Source organism: Panicum hallii, chromosome 2 (assembly GCF_002211085.1).
Source record: "Panicum hallii strain FIL2 chromosome 2, PHallii_v3.1, whole genome shotgun sequence".
NCBI classification, from domain to species: Eukaryota; Viridiplantae; Streptophyta; class Magnoliopsida; order Poales; family Poaceae; genus Panicum; species Panicum hallii.
The window spans coordinates 56,911,222-56,930,928 of NC_038043.1; the positions used below are offsets into that span (position 1 = coordinate 56,911,222).

At 43.1% G+C, this 19,707-nt stretch overlaps 2 protein-coding genes across 2 annotated transcripts; both read left to right on the forward strand.

Annotated features, from left to right (window-relative positions):
- The first annotated feature begins 2,266 nt into the window (after window positions 1-2,266).
- On the forward strand, window positions 2,267-3,475 carry LOC112882242 (vegetative cell wall protein gp1-like). The gene is made up of 2 exons (XM_025947254.1): window positions 2,267-3,177; window positions 3,252-3,475. The coding sequence occupies exon 1, from the start codon at window positions 2,293-2,295 to the stop codon at window positions 3,169-3,171; it is 879 nt and encodes a 292-aa protein (XP_025803039.1). The 5' UTR covers window positions 2,267-2,292; the 3' UTR covers window positions 3,172-3,177; window positions 3,252-3,475.
- Window positions 3,476-13,807: 10,332 nt separating this feature from the next.
- Window positions 13,808-16,359, forward strand: LOC112881363 (circumsporozoite protein-like). Its single transcript, XM_025946021.1, has 2 exons — window positions 13,808-13,838; window positions 15,761-16,359. Exons 1-2 carry the CDS (start codon window positions 13,808-13,810, stop codon window positions 16,357-16,359), a joined length of 630 nt encoding a protein of 209 aa, XP_025801806.1.
- The last annotated feature ends 3,348 nt before the right edge of the window (window positions 16,360-19,707 follow it).

The following is a 19,707-nucleotide window of genomic DNA, read 5'->3' on the forward strand; positions in this document are numbered from 1 at the left end:
GTCGGAACAAGTTTATTGTGAAGCCGGAATAATTATTCTAGTTTCACAGCAAAATTGTTCTAAAACAAAATCATCTAATATTATAAGTATAGTTTTATTTTTAAAATCCTATCATAAGAAACACCATAATGCAATCGTAGTTTTACTTGACACTCTTTTAAAAAAACTACTGATTTTTTTATTTTGATCATTTTCTTCACCATCCATTTTCTATGCAATTCTCATGTACATGGGCTGACGGCCCAAATATCAATGCTGCTTCTGTGATGACTCAGATGGCAGTCGCGCACGTGGCCTGTAATAGCCCCCCATTGATCGCCGTAGATGGAAAACTAACCATTGCCTCTCTTGGCCAAGAAGAAGACCACCTCTCGCGGCGGCCGCTGGTGTGGTGCTGCCGGGACGCTCTGCTGCCTCAGACTCACGAGGAGACGACCAGGCGATGGAGGAGGATCCCGCGCCACACACCCCTACAATCCCGGTTCCTATCTTCTTTAGCATCCGGAACTAAAGGCTGTGCGGTTAAAAAAAATATTTCACACTCAGGACTCAAACCTAAAACTTCTTACCTACATAGGTTATTTGACCTATTTGCCACTCCATCTACGTAGCACATCTTACTCTAGTGGGGATGCTTTCATTTTGAACTAACTCATCAATGACCCTTTAGTCCCGGTTGATAGGATAAACTGGGATTAAAGGGTCATTTGTCCCGGACCTTTAGTGTATTACTAACCGGAACTGAAAAGTTTGAACTTTTAGTCTCGGTTGGTAACCAACCGAAACTAAAGAGACTTTTAGTCTCGGTCGGTGGCTCCAATCGGGACTAAAGATCCTCTCCACCCTCTAACCATTGATCTAGAACTAAACCGTTGGATCTGGGACTAAAGACTAGATTAGCCCCGAATCTAAATATGATCGGGACTAAAGGCAAATTTAAAATTGTTGTGCAGTTCTGTAGTAATGACGGCGGAAAAAATAACAAGCCGCCGCCGCCAAATTAGATGGACTTCGACGCCGTGGTGAGGCCTGCTGGGTTGGTTGTCGTGATCACGGGTGGGGTAAGCCTGACGATTATTACTCGTGTTCGGGTCATTTTCTCAATGAGCCATTAATTGGAATATTGGATTGAATTTTGGGCTCCATGCATGCATTGTGAAAAAGAAAAAGGTAGGATTTCTTCAGCCTCGATCAAGGGATTGTGCTGTGGCAAGACGAGATCGGTTGGCACGTGGCCGTTATGTATGTCAAACTATTTTCCTTTTGGTTAGAACCCGATCGTCTGATTGAGCATGCAGCTTTAATTTTCTGGATGTTAGAACTAATACGTACAGTACTTTGCTCCAAAATTACAGTTCGTTTTGGTTTTCTTATACATAGTTTTTGCTATGTATGTAGATATAATATACATCTAGATGTATAATAAAATATACGTATAAAATGAATTATACTTTGAGATGAAGTCAGCAAGTCTCAAATAAATCAGGGGATTCGGAAGTGGCAGCAAAGGTATTTCAATTCCTGGAGTGAACATAGCATACCGGCGTGCGTACATCTATCGTTGATTAATTGTACCGAGGACGTAGAGGGCAAAATGCACAGCTACGTACGGCTGCCATCAAGTCTAACCTAGAGTACGTACAGTGTTCCATGTGGCTTTCCGAAACCACTCTACTATCAGCTTTATTTAGGCGCCAAACACCCTCGCTCGCTCGCTGCATGACACTTTGCTATTAACCCACTAAGAATAGTCTCGGCGTACAATTTTACGACACAATTACTAAGACTGAAATTTCTCTCTCATCTCATAAAATATTCTCTCATCTTTTCTCATAATGACTCAGCAAAATTGTTATTGTTATATTATTATACCGTATCAACGCCTGAAAAAACATAAAAACCTAGAAGAAGACGTGTTTATATTATTATTATTATATTATATATATGTTTATATTATTATATTATCTATGAGCACGTAAGTTAGGCGCGCATTATTCTTGTTAATTACGTACTTGTACGTGCTGCAACTTGCTAGTATCCAATGCAAGTCCACAAGAGGCAACTGTGTTCATGGCATGTACTCGCTCGTAATTAATACCATCTCAGAGAAGGGTCTCGCAACATCGACCACTGATCGATCGCCCGTGTGCTAGAGAGCCATTGCATGCAAAAAACTTGACCGTCGCACGTATAGGCGTGGTGGCTACCACTGGCCTAGTGGCCTATAAATACCTGGTCGATACGCTTCAAGGGGGGCACACACGGCTGAGAACATCCGCAGCTAGCCTAGCCATGGCATCCAAGTCCATGGCTTCCCCTGCGCTCCTGTTCCTCGCCGTGACACTCATGCTTGCGGCCTCTGTGCGAGCCCAGGGACGGTCACCACCACGGGCACCCACACCCGCTCCCCCACGTGCTTCGCCTCCATCGACACGGGCACCAACACCAGCTCCAATGCCTGCACCGACGCGGCCACCCACGCATGCTCCTACGCCCTCGCCGACCCGTGCTCCGACTCCTGCACCGACCTGTGCTCCTATGCTCTCACCGACGCGTGCTCCGACTCTTGCACCGACCCATGCTCCTACGCCCTCGCCGACCAGTGCTCCGACTCCTGCACCAATCCGTGCTCCTACGCCCTCGCCGATCCGTGCTCCGACTCCTGCACCGACCCGTGCTCCTACGCCTTCGCCGACCCGTACTCCGACGCCTGCACCGATCCTTGCTCCTATTCATGCTCCTACGCCCTCGCCGACGCGTGCTCCGACTCCTGCACCGGCCCATGCTCCTACGCCCTCGCCGATTCGTGCTCCGGCTCCTGCACCGATCCATCCTCCTGCGCCCTCGCCGACCCGTACTCCGACGCCTGCACCGACCCGATCTCCACCCCCTTCTCCAACTCCTGCACCAACCCCTTCTCCGACCCCCACTCCAACACCTCCACCTCCGCCATCCTGCCCTACCGGCTTCAAAAATTTATTGGAGTATAAACAAGGCCTTATACGCTATGCTAAAGAAGGCATTATTCTTGTGCCTGCCCCTTCAAACCTCCTGCTGCCCACCATACCAGACATCCTTATCCCCTTCGTCAGAGTAAAGTGCGTGTGCAGTGTCCGCTCAACCTTCCTCATCCTCACCAGCGAGATAACATGCAAGAAGGCAGGAACATGAGCGTGCATGCATATATATATATATATATATATATATATATATATATATATATATATATATATATATATATATATATATATATATATATATATATATGCTCCTTCACGCAACTATTTACTCGTACTACTTTAATTTATACATGAGGAATAATTTGTCAGATCGACATTTGTGTGCATGCATGTACGTGTCGTCTGCATGCATGCGCACGACGCGCGCTAAGCTGGAGTTGAGCCTGCTTCTGTACTGATGTATTGTGTGACAAGCAAGTTTATATATGTTGTATGTGTGCTCAAAATTAATTATATATATATATGTGCATATGCATATTGTGTGACAAGAAAGTTTATACTACTTACGTACTGCTGTCTGCTGGAAGCATATGCATATTGTATATATGCTCTATTACTTAAGTAAATAATGATTTTTTTAATAGAATGTTGATTCATTTTTCCAGGGCCAAATTAGATCCGAGCCAAATGGTGTGCAGTCAAAATCTAATTTGGACTTTTTATGAAAAGTTTTGTTTTTATTTCAGCTCCATAGCAAGCTTTTTTCCCCCGATCCCAGGTGTCATCTCAGGCCCAAGAAGCCCAACCGGCCCATATATATTTCTTTCTAGCGTAACAGCCCATAAAAAAACAGAAACTCAGCCCGATCCATCCGAGAAAGGAAAGTGCAAAAGGAGCGAGGACCGCACGCGCCACGGTTGCGCACCAGTCGCCCAGTCGGTAGATCGATTAATCGCCACAGCCGGAAAACCTAACCCTAGCCTCTCTAGGGAAGGAGAAGGAATCCCTCTCACGCCGGCCGCTGGTGCGGCGCTGCCGGGACGCTCAACTGCCTCAGACTCACGAGAAGGATCCACGGTCGGGGAGCGGGGCGTCGCTCTCGGCGCCATGTCGATCTTTCGCGACGGCGCCAGCTAGGCGGAGGACGCCCGGCCGGGCGATGGAGGAGGATCCCGCGCGCCACGGCGGAAAAGAAGAAAAAAAACAAGCCGCCGCCGCCGCCGCCAAATTAGATGGACGTCGACGCAATAAAGGCTACTGCTGACATGGGGAGTGCTAGCATGTTCACGCGCATGCGATAACACTAGCAAGTACCGGCGGTACGGCGCGGTTAGTACCGGCTACCGGCAGTAAACAGAGGACCGTTTAGTATCGGACGCAGCGCTGGTACTCAACGCGCCATCTAGAAAAAATAAAAAAAATTAGTCACCTTTAGGAGATTTGCACACGTGTGAAGTCACAAGTCACGTAAATTTTTCACGCGTGCGTGGCCGTGAGGATTTAAACCCACGACCTCCGGCCTCGCGCGTAGTTTTCTTACCATCCCACCTATGCATCATATGTGATTGGATAGAAAATGCTTTCCTTTTGAAATAACCCGTGGAGAACTATTTAATACTGGGCCAAAATACTGATCAATACTAAATGTCACCCTTCAGTACTACATGGTGTTATTGACAGGTACTAAATGACTGCCATTTTAGTACCGGGCCAGAACACCACCGGTACTAAAAGACAATATTTAGTACCGATTGGTGTTTTGGCACGGTACTAAAATAGCTCCGGAAATTTTTAAATTTAGAGCCGGTATTAAAATGATTTTATACCACCTTTAGTACCGGGTAAAAAGTGTCTGGTACTAATTTTGTACGAGCGATGAAAGGTCATTTTTCTGGCTGTGTGAATTCAGTAATGATGAGGTTGAAGTCTCCATTTTTTATGGTTATTCGTTTATCATCGTCGTCATTTATATATCCTTCAACACAACATAATTAGCATGCATCACCATCACTATATATGTTCTGAGACTCTACTGCTAGTCTACACAATCTCAACGGTGTCTGTGAGGCTTTGCAGAGTTAATTGCATGATTAATATGGAGAATTCGAGAGGCTAGAAAAATTAAAGTAGCTAGCGGACTCCAACACATTTAAGCCTAGCTAACGTACGATTACTCGGGTCATTTTCTCAATGATGAGCCATGCATTAATTAATTGGAATATTGGATTGACTTTTAATTGGGCTCCGATCCATGCATTGTGAAAAAAGAAAAGGTAGGATTTCGATCTTCAGCCTCGACCAAGGAACCGTGGTGTAGTGTGGCAAGACGAGATCGGATGCACTGCACGCACTTGGCAGTTTATGTATGTCAGACCATTTATTTTCCTTTTGCGGTTAGAACTCGATCGTCTGATTGAGCAGCTTTAACTTCTAGGTGACAGAGCAACTCCAAGAGACTCTCTATATCTTTTCTTATTGTTAGAAATAGACATTTTGATGAAAAACTACCTACAAATACTTCTCTAAGTGATGTAGCCATTCTCCGAAGATAGATAATGAAAATAACTTTTTTAGAGTGTACACAAGATATAGAAATGCTGTTGGAGAGTGAAAACATATAAAAGGCAATTTTTATGCAGAAGGCTCTTCAAATGATAATTTAGAGAGTGAAATTTAGAAAGACTCCTGGAGATACTCTTAGCACTAATAAATCAGAGGATGCTCAAGTGGCACCGTAATGGAGGTATTTCATTTTCCGGAGTGAACATAGCAGATCGGCGTGCGTACATCGATCGTTGATTAGCTAGCTAGTTGTACCCATCGAGAACGACGTAGTCGAGGGCAAAATGCACTAGTACACGGCTGCTGCAAGCTAAGGGTGTGTTCGTTTCCTGGGATCTAAAGTTTAGAGGGGTCACATCAAAGAGAATCTTGTCATTTAGAAGTATTAAATAAAGTCTAATTACAAAACTAATTGCAGAACCCCAGGTCTAATTCGCGAGACGAATCTAATGAGGTATATTAGTGCATGATTAGCGGATGATTACTGTAGCATCACTGTAGCAAATTATGGATTAATTAGGCTCATTAAATTTGTCCCGTGAATTAGCATCCATCTGTGCAAAAAATTTTATAATTAGACTTTATTTAATACTTCTAAATGACAAGATTCTCTTTGATGTGATGGGTCTAAAATTTAGAGGGTAGGAAACGAACACACCGTAAGTCTAACGCTGTACAGTGTTCCATGTGCGTGCCTCTTCCGAAACCACGCACGCACTCTACTATCAGATCAGCTTTATTTAGGCGCCAAATTAAACACCCTCTCTCGCTCGCTCCATGACACTAGTACTTGTCATTGATGATCCACATGCCGCCTAGGCTCAAATAGACGTACATGTTGGCGCAAGTGCGTGCTTGTGGTGTGGTCTTGCTTTTTCTTGCCTCGGCCAGCCTAGGCGTCTCCTCCACTGTACATTTTTCATAAATTAAACGAGCAGAGCGTCGCGTGTGGACTGTGGAGTATATAGTAGTAGATCTGTGAGTTGCCAGAGCTAGCACACGCTTGCATGCATTGGAGGTTTTCTCGATCAATTCCAACGGACTTACCAAAGCAACGTCGTGCTGCGTGCGTGCATAGCGATTTTGCGTAGAAACACGCGCCTTCAAGGGCGATCGATCGATCTTCACGTACGTACGGACGACGTACAGCTCTCGTAACCTAGACCTCTGTGATTTCTATATACGTGCCGTGTGCTAGTACTGGAATTTTTTTTCAGATGTGCCGCAGGCGGCCACATGTATGCATGGCTGCCATCAAATTAATTATAAAGGACGTGGCTAATTTTCGGCCGGCTGTAAATTAGCCCGTCGGTATGGCCGGCCGACTGCACCCATGAACATGAGTGGCACTTGAAAGAAAAAGAGAATAACGTAAGCGGATGCATGCGTATATAAGGGGAAAAGAATAGATGTGTAGCCGTGCACATGCACACAATTTCAAAATAAAAAAGACCGTTCAAAATTGAGCATCAAAATTAAAATCCGATTACACAATTGTGTTTGTTTTAATAAAAGTTTCAAAACAAGATCTCACACCACTATGTTTTAGTGATATATTTTGTGAGAGAAATACTTTTTAGTGTATTCTAATTTGCTTATAATGTTTGCAAGAATTGCTTATGGCTTTACAGAATGTTGCTTCATACGTCTGAGTTTAGTTAAGTAGATATTGGCATTCATGTTACGAAGATAGATTGTTTGGTGTGGTTAGTGGATGGGGATAAATAACTTTGTTAGGTAAGTGAATGTTTATTGCATGATTAATAATAGACAACTTTAGCAGATCAGTTGAGCATTTTAACTAATTTATTTTGATATTTTTCCATTATGCATAAAGTAATTTATATGTATTTGAAAAATATTGTCGAAATATGTGCAAGTGGGATCTTGTTTTGAATTTGAATTACAACTTTTCTAATTTTAAATAAAGTTGTGCAATTAGAATTTGAATTTGATTGATGGTTTAAGAACTACAACTTTTTAAGTTTTGAAAGTTGTTTGCACGTGCCCACTAGGATAAACAGTACATGTGGGGTGGATGGAAAATTTAGGCTATCGTATAATAGTGCAAACGCACGACCAGCCGAAATAAGGTTATTACCTAATTATTATTGCATGTATTATTTTACTATTGCTAATTGGAGGCTCATTTTGACGACTTCACGTAAAGCCAGGAGAGTAGTAATTATTGTACGTAATCTAGCTACCGGGAATAGGCATATGATATACCGAATACAGCTCCGCCTGAGATAGTTCTTTCTCAGGTCAAAGTAGGGGCGGCGGTGCATTGGATTTTATAGGAGCATACGTGGATACTGCTGATGTAGGATATCTTTTCATTTCTTCGAAGATGTCGGTCCAAGCAATGCTCAAAGAATCTCATTTCTTACTTGGTTGGACTAACCCAACCAGCAATTTCCATCCTTTTGAATTGGGATAGTCAGATTCAGTCTTTCTTTCGTATCAAAGTCAGTTCTTTCCTTGATTCTTTCTTTTCGCGCATGACCTTTCTTGATGGACATTTAAAAATAGAGAAATTCTAGAAATTCTTAAAAAAATATACGGCCATCAATCCAACAACTCAAATCACAATAGTCATTGCATGTGTTATCTTTTCTAATAAATTATCCACTTCTGCTATTATAAAAATAGACTAAAGTAACTCTCTAAACATGTATCTAAATTACCCACCTCTACTATTATAAACAAAATCTAAAGTAACCTCTAATCTCGTGTAAATTATCCACCTATGCTATTATAAAAATAATACAAATAACCCCTTAAATTTGCATGTAAATTATATAATTATATCATTATTAAAAGTTAAAGTAATTCCAAAATCTGAATCTAAAGTATATAATTATTAAAAATATTAAAGTGCACCAATATAAAATTCTAAATTACTATTATAATATATTATTTATGTTATTGTTTATATAAAAATACTACCCAGCGACGATATGTATTAACATTTATTCATGTATGATGAAAGAAATAAGAATACCAATTCATAAACAAATAAATAGTTCAATTAAATATATATCAAATATATGTGGAGGTGTGATGCAAAATAAAATCTATTGCAACTAGATAATGATAAGCATGTATTTTAGAGTATGTGTTAGAATATTTAGTATGAAAGAGATGGCGTGAGATAGATAAATATAACTATTAGCTATAAGATTTATTTTTATATTAGTTCTAGTTACGCACGGGTTGGTAGGCTAGTTTTTACTAATTAACAAATGCTCCTAAAAATGATTGTAGGCACAAACACCAACTAATTAAAATGAGCAGATGCTTCCCCATCACACTTAACTTGCATCGTCATTCAAAATAAACTACTTTAATTTTTCCATGTATTGAAGTTTGAACCGCAAATCCAATCTGACAATCGGCCGCTAGTTCTGAACTTGACGCTCGATCTGACACGGTGCTGTACAAGCCCGGGAAATTAAACATGATGCTTCCATCCTAGCGCACCCATGTGGTGGGCCCCATCCTAATTAAAGCCCTGCACCCAATGGTGCACAACTTCCTGGTAGAGATGGCGGCCTGGCTCGCCATCGTGTGGGCGGCGACATGGCTCCGCCGGCGAGAGCGGGAGCGCTATTCCCTTTCATCTTCCCCAGACGCCGCCGCCACTAGCTCGAGCGGAATGGTGGAGCTCCGGCGAGAGGTTAATAAATAAGTTTTTGTGTTATAATTCTATTCCAAAATTTTGGTCGTCGATTTCTCTACATAAATTTTTGGCTCATATTTTGCATTCACAATTTTTTCACCCTTTCTTTTAATCTGTATCGGATCCAGATTATGTGCACAATTGTTGTTCATGAATTATGTAAAAACAAAACGGTTCACAGCCGTATTCACAACTTTTAGATGTATATTTATGTGTTCATAACTTTTATCTGCATAATTTGTTTTTCATGATTCGTGAAGTATGTGCATGCTTTTTGTTTACTAGTTATGTGAAAAAATTTGTGTGCAACATTCGTTATACAAGTTTATTTATAAACTTTTGCGTCTAAATTTCTGGAGTGCAAATTTGTGTGTATAAATTTTGATAGAGAAGCCTTGTGTATGAAATTACGTGCGAAAGAGAGAAATTGACGGTGCCCGGAAAGGAAACGGAGTACGCGCGCAGAAGAGGGTGGGGAAGTCTTGAGAGAAGCCGGAAAGGGAAAATTACCACATCAGCGCACGTGCTGTACTTCCAGAAAAAGAAACTACAGTGATGTCGGAAATCGAACCTAGCTAGCTGGCAACAAGTACAAATGGCCTCTTACAGAAGTTGAACCAGGGGAGGAAATTTGTTTTTCTTACAAAGCACATGTATATGTTTATGTTATAGTAATGACTTTATGTTTATATTATAGTAATGATTTGTATTCTTGTCGATTGGAACGGGCTGCTGCATCCACCGTCCGTCCAGCATCCAACGACTGCAGTACCAAACAGAGCACGCCTGATTCGATTGTTGCGTCATTTTTTCATTCCCCCCTACCTTCCATCTCCGTTTTCATCCGCTCTGGGGGCGGCGCGAGATCCACCCGAGTCGCGCTGCCGCCTGATGGTGAATCCGGCGGAGCTCGCGATATCCCAGCGGGGCTGCTCCGCACCCATGCCGACCTCCTCCTCGCGCGTTGCTGGCGAGTAGTGGAGCGCCGCACAGCAGCTCGGTGGAACCTGCAGGAAGTGGTGGCGCTTCGGCTGGTAAGCTCTCCTATGCTTTGTGGTCGTGCATGGGTCATGATAGTTAGATGCATTTCTCCATCAGTTGTTCTGGATCACCAGTACTACTACCACCCTGCTTTGTGCGCACTAATCGAGGTATTTTGACATGTTTCCCGGTCAGATTTAGCCACTCAGGCGGTGATTATAGTTAAGAGTTAGGACGACATTGCTAATTGCTCTCAAAAGGAGTTCCAAAGTGCGGACTGATAATTTGATCTGTGAGCTAAATTGGGTGGACATTATCCATTCGGAGATCAAATTAGACGAGATGATGAAACGAATTCTTTAGGAAAGTTTCACGTGATTTTAACTATTATCTAAGTGACTTTAACCATCTGATCTTTTAACTGTAACAAGGCTGTGCCATTTTCTTTTTCCCCTTCCTCCATTCCCGCTGCCGCTCTTTCTCTTTCTCATTAAAATGCTTAACTGATATCATTAAAATGTATACTTAGCATTACCTAAACTGCTTATGATATCAATTAAAGTTACTTTGTTCACTAACTGATCGAGTATCCAATCTAGTACAGATCCTAGTAATAGATTTACATGCACCAAATGCTTTTTATATATTCTTTTCCTAGGCTTTGGTTTTCATATATGACCCGTCAAAGCTCTTAAGTTCTTTATTTGCATGCATCCTAGTACTGGAAAGACAGTAGGTTCTTTTACCATCCTGTACATGTATGATTCTAAAGGAAGTATTGTTTCAGCTTTGCTTTTTGCTTATTAGTTCTTTCCCTAGCACTGCTGGTGCTCATTGCTGATTCACAAGCCTTGGCACTATCATATCCAGAAATTATATTTTTAACCGTATTTTTAACCTTTAAGCTAATGCCTTTCATTCTCTTTCTTATTTAGTTGTAGTTTATGCAATGGCTAGATGACAGAAGCGTCAACAAGACACTATGCCATCATCTACTGTGGTACGTATCACTATACTATCTGTAAAATATGTTGAAGGTAGCAAGTTATGTATCCTAGTATTTTCTGGGAGGCAACACTTTTGTTGTAAGATAATAGTTATGTGTAATAACATGGATTTTAAATACCCCCAGAACCCTACTGTATCTTTTAGTTTTGTTGTCTTTTTTCTGTGTTCAGATTAACAATAGCCAATAACATGGATTTTATTTAGGCAATTTACAGGTAGGAATTAGGCAATAATATTATTATAGATGGGTAACAATACGGTTCCCAATAAGCATTTGCCAGATCCGGGGCCACGGGGCTGTGTGCATGACGTAGTTTAAATAGGCTTATGAGATAAAGCCTGTCTTATCTCTTATTTGTCTCATTTATCTCTTATTTATCTCGTATGAATAGGAGATAAAACTAGTCGGTACAGAAGGAATCTACTCGAGTTGTATTCGGTTACGATTCCTTATCTAGTATTGGACTAGGATTCTTGTAACTCTGACCTCCCGGATATATAAGGGGGCAGGAACCCATTCAAGGCAGATCATCAAGATCATTCTACACCCAAGGGAATATAAACCACCACACAGGACGTAGGGTATTACGCACCTCGCGGCCCGAACCTGTCTAAATTTTGTGTTCCTTGCACCTTCAAGTTCCTGATCTCGGCGTCTCCTCACCTAAACTTACCACCTTCGGTATACCCTTCGGTGGGCAGCCGGTAAAACACCGACAGCTGGCGCGCCAGGTAGGGGAGCGCATCGAAGATCCACCGGTGAACTCGATGGCATCTTTCCAGTTCACCAGGTCAGTACCTTCTCAGGGTACAACATTTGTTTTTGGCTCGTGGGTCTGTATCGCAGATGGTGCGGGCAGTTTTCGTCGATTCCTCGTCGACATGAAGCTAAAAACTCCCGCAGCGGATCCTCGCAGCGACCTTGACAAGTTCGTTGATGATCTCGACGACTTGTCAATCCATGCATCCGCTGTAAGGATCGAGGTGGAGTCTGCATCCGGCGTGACTTCATCCGGCGCTGCATCAACTTTTCTTGGGTTGGACTCGTTCCAATCTGAGGATTCGCGTAGCTGATCATGACTCGGTCTACGCAATATGGCCACTGAACTCCAGGAGGCCGACATCTCCGAGTCCCTCTCCGCATTAGAGAAGGACTTGGACTCTCTGCTCCAACTTGATGGGTCCGAAGCCACCGCACGTCGGGGGCTTCGGGTTGTTTTGATGCCAGCGATCCGATGATCTCCTCCACCCCGGAGGGGCGTTTCGTGCATTGGAAGGGCATGAAACCTTCTGATCTACTCGAGGCTGAGGACCGACTTGTGGCCCACCTCAAGCCTTTGCCTTTTCAGGAGGGCAGGCCGTTAGCCACCGTGGTGGAGGAGTCGACTGAACTAGTCGACGTGAGCTCTGAGGAGCTCATCTCACGCCAGGTGCTGATGGTGGAAGAAGGCAAGGATGATGGCGACTTGCCCATCGACTAATTTGATGCGGTCTCCGAAGACGAAGCCACAGCTAACGCCTGCGATGAAAATGACGCTGATCGTGAGGCACGGAGGACCAGGAACAGGGCTCGCGCAGCTCGCCGAAGGAGGGTCAATGAGCACATGCGATCCATGCATCGCGAGCTTGACGCCGAATTCTCTGCCATAAGCGAGCGGGGTTTCAGGACTCCGGTGGCCAACATCGCCAGGGTTATGGCCATACTCGAGCGCAGCATCGATCCGAACGTGCGTCAAGCACTTCGTTATGCGCAGAGGGCCTGGATTCAGTTTGATCAGCAAAACCCAGCGTCTACCCTCAGGGAGGAGCGCGTGGGCGAGAGCCGAAGCCAAGCTCACAGCCGAACGGCAGGTGGCTATCCTCGACCTCAACGTAGCAACAACAACAACGCTCACGGGAGTCAGGCTCCTGGCGGGAGGCAACAGCCACAACCAAGAGGTAACCCGCGACACACCAATCATCGGCCTCCTCTAGAAGACCTATGCCGGCATATCAATGAAGGCCGTGATGCGCGGTCCGTGATCGATTCCAGGCGCAAAGTGTGCGAAGAAGTCGAGACGGAAGGTACTGGTTGCAGCGACCGTTTCCCAGCTTTCTCCGTACGATTCAGCAGCTACAAGTACCCTGAAGGCTTCAAGCCGATCGGCAACACCAAATATGATGGTAAGCAAGCTCCTCGGCAATGGCTACGTTGTTACTCCACCGCCATTGAAGTAGCAGGGGCTCTAACATCACCAAGGTCGTCTACTTCCCGATGGCTTTGGACCCCGCGCCGTTCACGTGGTTGGAGAGCCTCAGCAACAACTCGATCGACTCCTGGGAGCGGCTCAAGAAGGTCTTCATCGACAACTTCCAGGGGGCGATTGCTTGTGCAGGTACTCGTCACGATCTTGCTCAGTGTAAACAGGAACGTAACAAGCTCCTACGATCCTACACACGCCGTTTCTTCGATGTCCGCGCCACCATCACAAATATCTCGGAGGAGGACATCATCGACTGCTTCTACAACGGCATCACCGATCCAGACATTTACAGAGACTTCGGGCGGAACAGGCCGAAAACTGTTGCAGGGTTGCGTGACATGATGCACGACTGGTCTGAGCAGGAGGAGAAGATGCGGGAGCGGTTCCCGAGGCACCAAGATGGTAATCTGAGGCCTTCTCGTGACAACCGCAACGACAAGAGCCAGCGGGACTATCCGGGTCCACCCCGGAAGCGCAAGCCAGATGATCTCATCGCGGTTGTAACAACAAAAATATCAACACTAGGAGTACAAATTTTTTACTTGATGATGCCTGATGTACTGAATGAAGCCTGGATGTGCTATTTTTATTCAGATTTGCTTGGGGGAAAGGCACTATGTCATCATCTACTGTGGTACGTGTGACTATACTATCTACAAAATATGTTGAAGGTAGCAAGTTATGTGTCCTAGTATTTTCTGCGAGGCAACACTTTTGTTGTAAGATAATAGTTGTGTGTAATAATATGGGTTTTAAATGCCCCCCTAGAACCCAACTGTATCTTTTAGTTTTGTTCTTTTTTATATGTTCAGATTAAAGGATAAGGACATTAGCCAATAACATGGAGTTTATTTAGGCAATTTATAGGTAGGAATTAGGCAATAATATTATTATAGATGGGCAAAAATATGGTTCCCAATAAGTATTTTCCCCATATGTAACAACAAAAATATCAATGCAAATTTTTTACTTGATGATGCCCGATGTACTAAATGAAGCCTGGATGTGCTATTTTTATTCAGATTTGCAGGGGGAAGCAAGGGGCGAATTTGAGCGGTGTTATGCACTTTCAAATTCTAGTTATCCTTTTTTCTTTTTCTTCCTTGATTGCCTAATGAACTGAAAACCAACATTATTGGGTGGTTTTGGGTAGTTTAGTTATTTATTCTTGCACTGTGCTGCTTGATTGGATTGTCTATAATTACCGCAGTTTTCACCTCTCTGCTCCAGGGCGACAGGAATAACATCAGCTCAATTTCTCTCATTTGATTGAGTAGCAGCAGGGTCAGGAGTTGTTTTGTCGCCGCAACAGCAAAAATGCCTGTCATCATCAGCTTGGGTAGGTAAGCAGATTAGCACTCCAGCAAGGTTTCAGATGTCAAGTACATGGATTCTCATTTTCACGCTATAGTGATGCTACTGCTAGTTCCATTATTTAATCATTGCTTGCTTGCTTTGGCCGGTCAATTGAGCAGTTCATTAGTTTATCCACTAAAATAAATTTAGCTCATGTGCTTTTGTTCATCACATTTGAGATGTCCAGTAGCTTTGCTAGTATCTTTCGCTGATGAAGGTAACTGCAGCTTAACTTTTATCAAGAGCAATTAAACAACGATGAGATGAGAAGAACTACTTTATTGGGATGTTCTGTCTACGAAGTAAAATGCTACTTTTGCAGCTCGATTTGCCCTGTTTCGGCGAAGAAACGGTGTTGTTTTGAATCATGTTCATTTAATTTACTTGTACATTTATTCTGAATTGCTTATGAGTTATTATAATATGCTTTCAAATTTTAACAAAAATGTTTCTTACTGTAAAGAGATTGAAATATATTGAAGTGAGATCTTGTTTTAAAATTTTTGTTGAGGCCAACGCAACGGTACAATCAGACTTGAATTTTGTACTATGAGCACGTAAGTTAGGCGCGTAATGAGCACGTAATGAGCAATTACCTATGAGCACGTAAGTTAGGCGCGCTATTATTCTTGTTAATTACGTACTGGTACGTGCTGCAACCTGCAAGATCAGTAGTCTCCAATGCAAGGAAGTCCGCAAGAGGCAACTGTTCGTAATTAATACCATCTCAGAATAATCTCGCAATCGCCCGTGGGCATGCAAAAACTTGGCCTTCGCACGTATAGCTAGGCGTGGTGCCTACCACTGGCCTGCTACAAATACCTGATGGTATGCTGACCGATACGCTTCAAGGGGGGCTGACAACATCCGCAGCTAGCTTTGCCATGGCATTCAAGCTCATGGCTGCTTCCCCTGCGCTCCTGTTCCTCGCCGTGACACTCATGCTTGCGGCTTCTGTGCGAGCCCAGGGACGGTCACCACCACGTGCTCCGGCTCCATCGACACGGCCACCAACACCAGCTCCAACACCTACACCGATCCGAACTACACCGATCCGAACGCCGACCCCAGCTTCTACACCCACACCGACCCATGCTCCAACTCGTGCACCGACCCTTACTCCAACCCCAGCTCCAATGCCATCGCGGATCCCTGCTCCAACACCAGCACCGACCCGTGCTCTGACTCCAGCTCCTACGCCCTCGCCGATTGGTGCTCCGACTTCTACACCGACACGTGCTCCTACGCCTTCGCCGACCCGTACTCCGACGCCTACACCGACCCGTGCTCCTGCACCCTCGCCGACCCGTTCTCCGACTCCTGCACCGACACGTGCTCTGGCCCGTGCTCCTGCACCCTCGCCGACCCGTGCTCCAACTCCTGCACCAACACGTGCTCCGACTCCTGCTCCGGCACCCTCGCCGACCCGTGCTTTGACTCCTACACCGACGCGTGCTCCGACCCGTGCTCCTACACCCTCGCCGATCCGTGCTCCGACTTTTACACCGACGCGTTTCTACACAACAGAAAGTTACAGCTACAAAAAAGAAAATCCAAGTATAAATGATTAAAAAAATATCCAACATAGTCACTGCGCTTCAAGAGAGACAAGGAAAATGAGGTAAACAATGAGCAAGTAATTAGTTTCATAGCATTGAGAGAAAAATACCAACACAAATCTTGCAAACTAGAATAGTCAACAAGAAAACACAAAAACAAGAGATAAGTTTTGGCATCTAATACGATAAAAAATTCAGATGGCATGTAGAATAATAAAAAAAATACTACAATTGAGATTCACAGAAGCGGAGTAACTGTAAATTATTTTGAAATGTATATGTACACAAATATAGCTGATGGTGTAATTCTAGAACAAGAGATATTCAATTCCTTTTGGCCCATCAATCTCAAACTTTTATTTGGAAAAAATTACAGCTGCATGTAAAAAATAATATATATATATATATATAAATTTCTTGGTAGGATAAATAACAAGAAATACAGAAATAACTGAACAAATTCTTGCTGTAAATTAAGTACAATGATCATGCAAGTTTTCCATGGCATGAATAGTTGTTTGCTACCTATATATGTTATAGATTCAACGATTAGCCTACTACTAAAAATGAATCTCCTAACCTGAAAGAGAAAGGATCTTAACTAGTATAGACCTTCTGCACTCTTGGCCACCTGGCTCCATTTAGTCCTGAAAATCAAACCCAATCAAGCTACCCCACCTGAGAAAATGGATAAAGACGTGAAATAAAAATTTGACAACACAAATTAAATCCTTTCACATAACTCATGAATTCTATTTAAATAAATCTGGATCAAGCATACAAGAAGAAGAAAGCAGCTGCAGATACAAGACTGAAAACATAAAACAGTTGGTAGAGAAACCCGTGATTTCCCACAGCAGGACATCTTTTTTCTTCATGGCTGACACTCTGTAGTACTGTACCAATGCCTATCCCCTGGATAACCAATTAATTACATAGCAACCAAGCCATAGCATAATTCAAATAATGGGCAAATATGGCTCCACAAACTAACATTAACGACACTCCACGTTACTATACCCAATTCCCCTACAGATATAACAAGGACAAGAATCTTCCTCAAAACTAAAAGATTTAGATTTTGTTTAATCAAGAAAAAAGTTACATTGACACATTATAAAACTACAGTATATGATATACCTATTAATTCAAATCAAATAACAGTGGCCTCCAGATTGGGGTAGTGGCAACTAAAGCAAGCTCCACGGCACCATGGCAACAACAAGCAGCTTGCCTATGATATGATCCATAAAACCCAAGTAGGAGCACATCACGGAAACTAATCGAGCGCAGTAGTTGCATATAATGTGAAGGATATCTAGCTAGAATCACCTATCCAATGAAAATAGCACATTCTAAAAACTGAAATCAAAAGCTACTTATCCAATTCATGGATTATATGATGGATGCAAACGACCTAACACTACGGTGTTATACATTTGTCCTACTTGATAAAATTATCGAGGTGAAAAAGAAATGCATTGCAGCCGATAATGGAAATGTTGTTGCTGAAATGTATAAAAATTCCTCCAAAACTTTATAAATTATCTTAGTTACATAACTGAAGATTTGGAAAACTACACTTAACAATAACCATAAGAAAGATACAATATTATTTTAATTATGTGAGAAAAATAACTACATCTAGACTACAAAAAGGAATGAATTTCAACGGGTATGAAGCCCTCACAAAAAGACTGAATGTTACAGTTTATTCTAAGAAATTAATGCTTATAATGCACGCAGAAAATGTAGTGGGTTTTCATGTAACTGATCTTCACTATGTATATTTAATGAAATTTTTAACTAGTCAAGGTTCATACACACCTGCTGCTTTTGGGAAAATAACTTTGATGTTCCAGTTTGAAATAAAAACATGCATATACCAGGAAGCTTGCATGCTATAATGCATTGTTCCAAAATGGTACTCCACATGCAGGACAAAAATATTGAAGCAACAGAGAAATAATTGATGATACAGTTGTAGAAAAATGGAGCTTAAGATAGATTAGACTTGTGTGACAGAACAAAGCATGTTTTGTTGACCGCTATGCCAAAGCAAGCAGAGACGTAATCTCTCTCTCTCTCTCTCTCTCTCTCTCTCTCTCACACACACACACACACACATCCCTAGTCAAGAAGACCATTGGACTGTCATACAAATAAGAAAAATGCCAACATTGTGTGCCACAGTAAGCAACTACGATGCTGCAATAAGCTGTCCAGATTTGAATACAAAACCAAAGGCTATAGGCTAATTCAAACAAGCTACTAACAACTAGGTCTGAATGAGCTGCAGACAGAATGAATAGAAGATCCATTCTGTTTGATGGATTAGCTCTCCCTATGAGAGTCCAAAAGGAGCACAGCACACAGCACAACAACCAATACACATGTCCATTTTGTTGTCCATTCAACCACTTCAGCATCGAATAATTCAGGGTTTCATACTAACATATCACATAGCTCAAGAAATGAATTATGCATGTCAAATTTGCTCTTCCCACAAAGTGCAGGATGAATCAATCGAGCAATTATACCTTGCCATCGATCTCCCAGAGCACGCCGTTCTCGATATCCTTGTACAGGAATGAGTGTGACAAAAGCTCATCGCCCAACAACACTACAAACAAGTTAGCACATCGGTAGCCGATACTAACCTAAGAATAGCATCTCACGAGTTGCACAAAATGGGACTAACCCACAAACTGAATCAGACTAACACACAAACCAAAATCACACAAAAATTGAGCAAATATGACACAAATTGGTTGGGGGGGGGGGGCGCCCATACGCACATGTGCATAGACCTAATCTCCATCCCCACATATGCCACGTGCAGTGGCGCTCAAGCAGACACACCGTGACGGGGACAAGGTCGGAATGCTGGCATTGACGCCGCTCGCCGCCTCCTCATCGTCGCCATCATGGACACCTAAACTAACCCTAGAAGACTTACGACTTACCTCCAAGCCATCGTGCAGATCCATGGTCGCCGTCAGGAGGCAGAGTGGAGGATGGATCAGGAGCACAAGCCCAGGGCGCCTGGATTAGGGCCGTTGGTGGGGTGGATCCGTCGGAGCACAAGAATCGCTGCTGGTACGGCCGGAGCTGAAGGGTGCAGGAGCCGCACGCTGTCACACCCGATTGATAAAGAACATAAATCGAGCAATCATATATGCGCCAGGATCAAGTCACGCATATATACAACAGAATCATCAAGATATCATAACACATATCACGTAAAACATTAATATAAATCGTAAATGAGTTATTTATTACAACCGAATCAAGAATCGGTTCAAGAGTTGCGGAAGCGTAGAATGAAGTACATGAAGAGCTGGGCGCCACAGGGA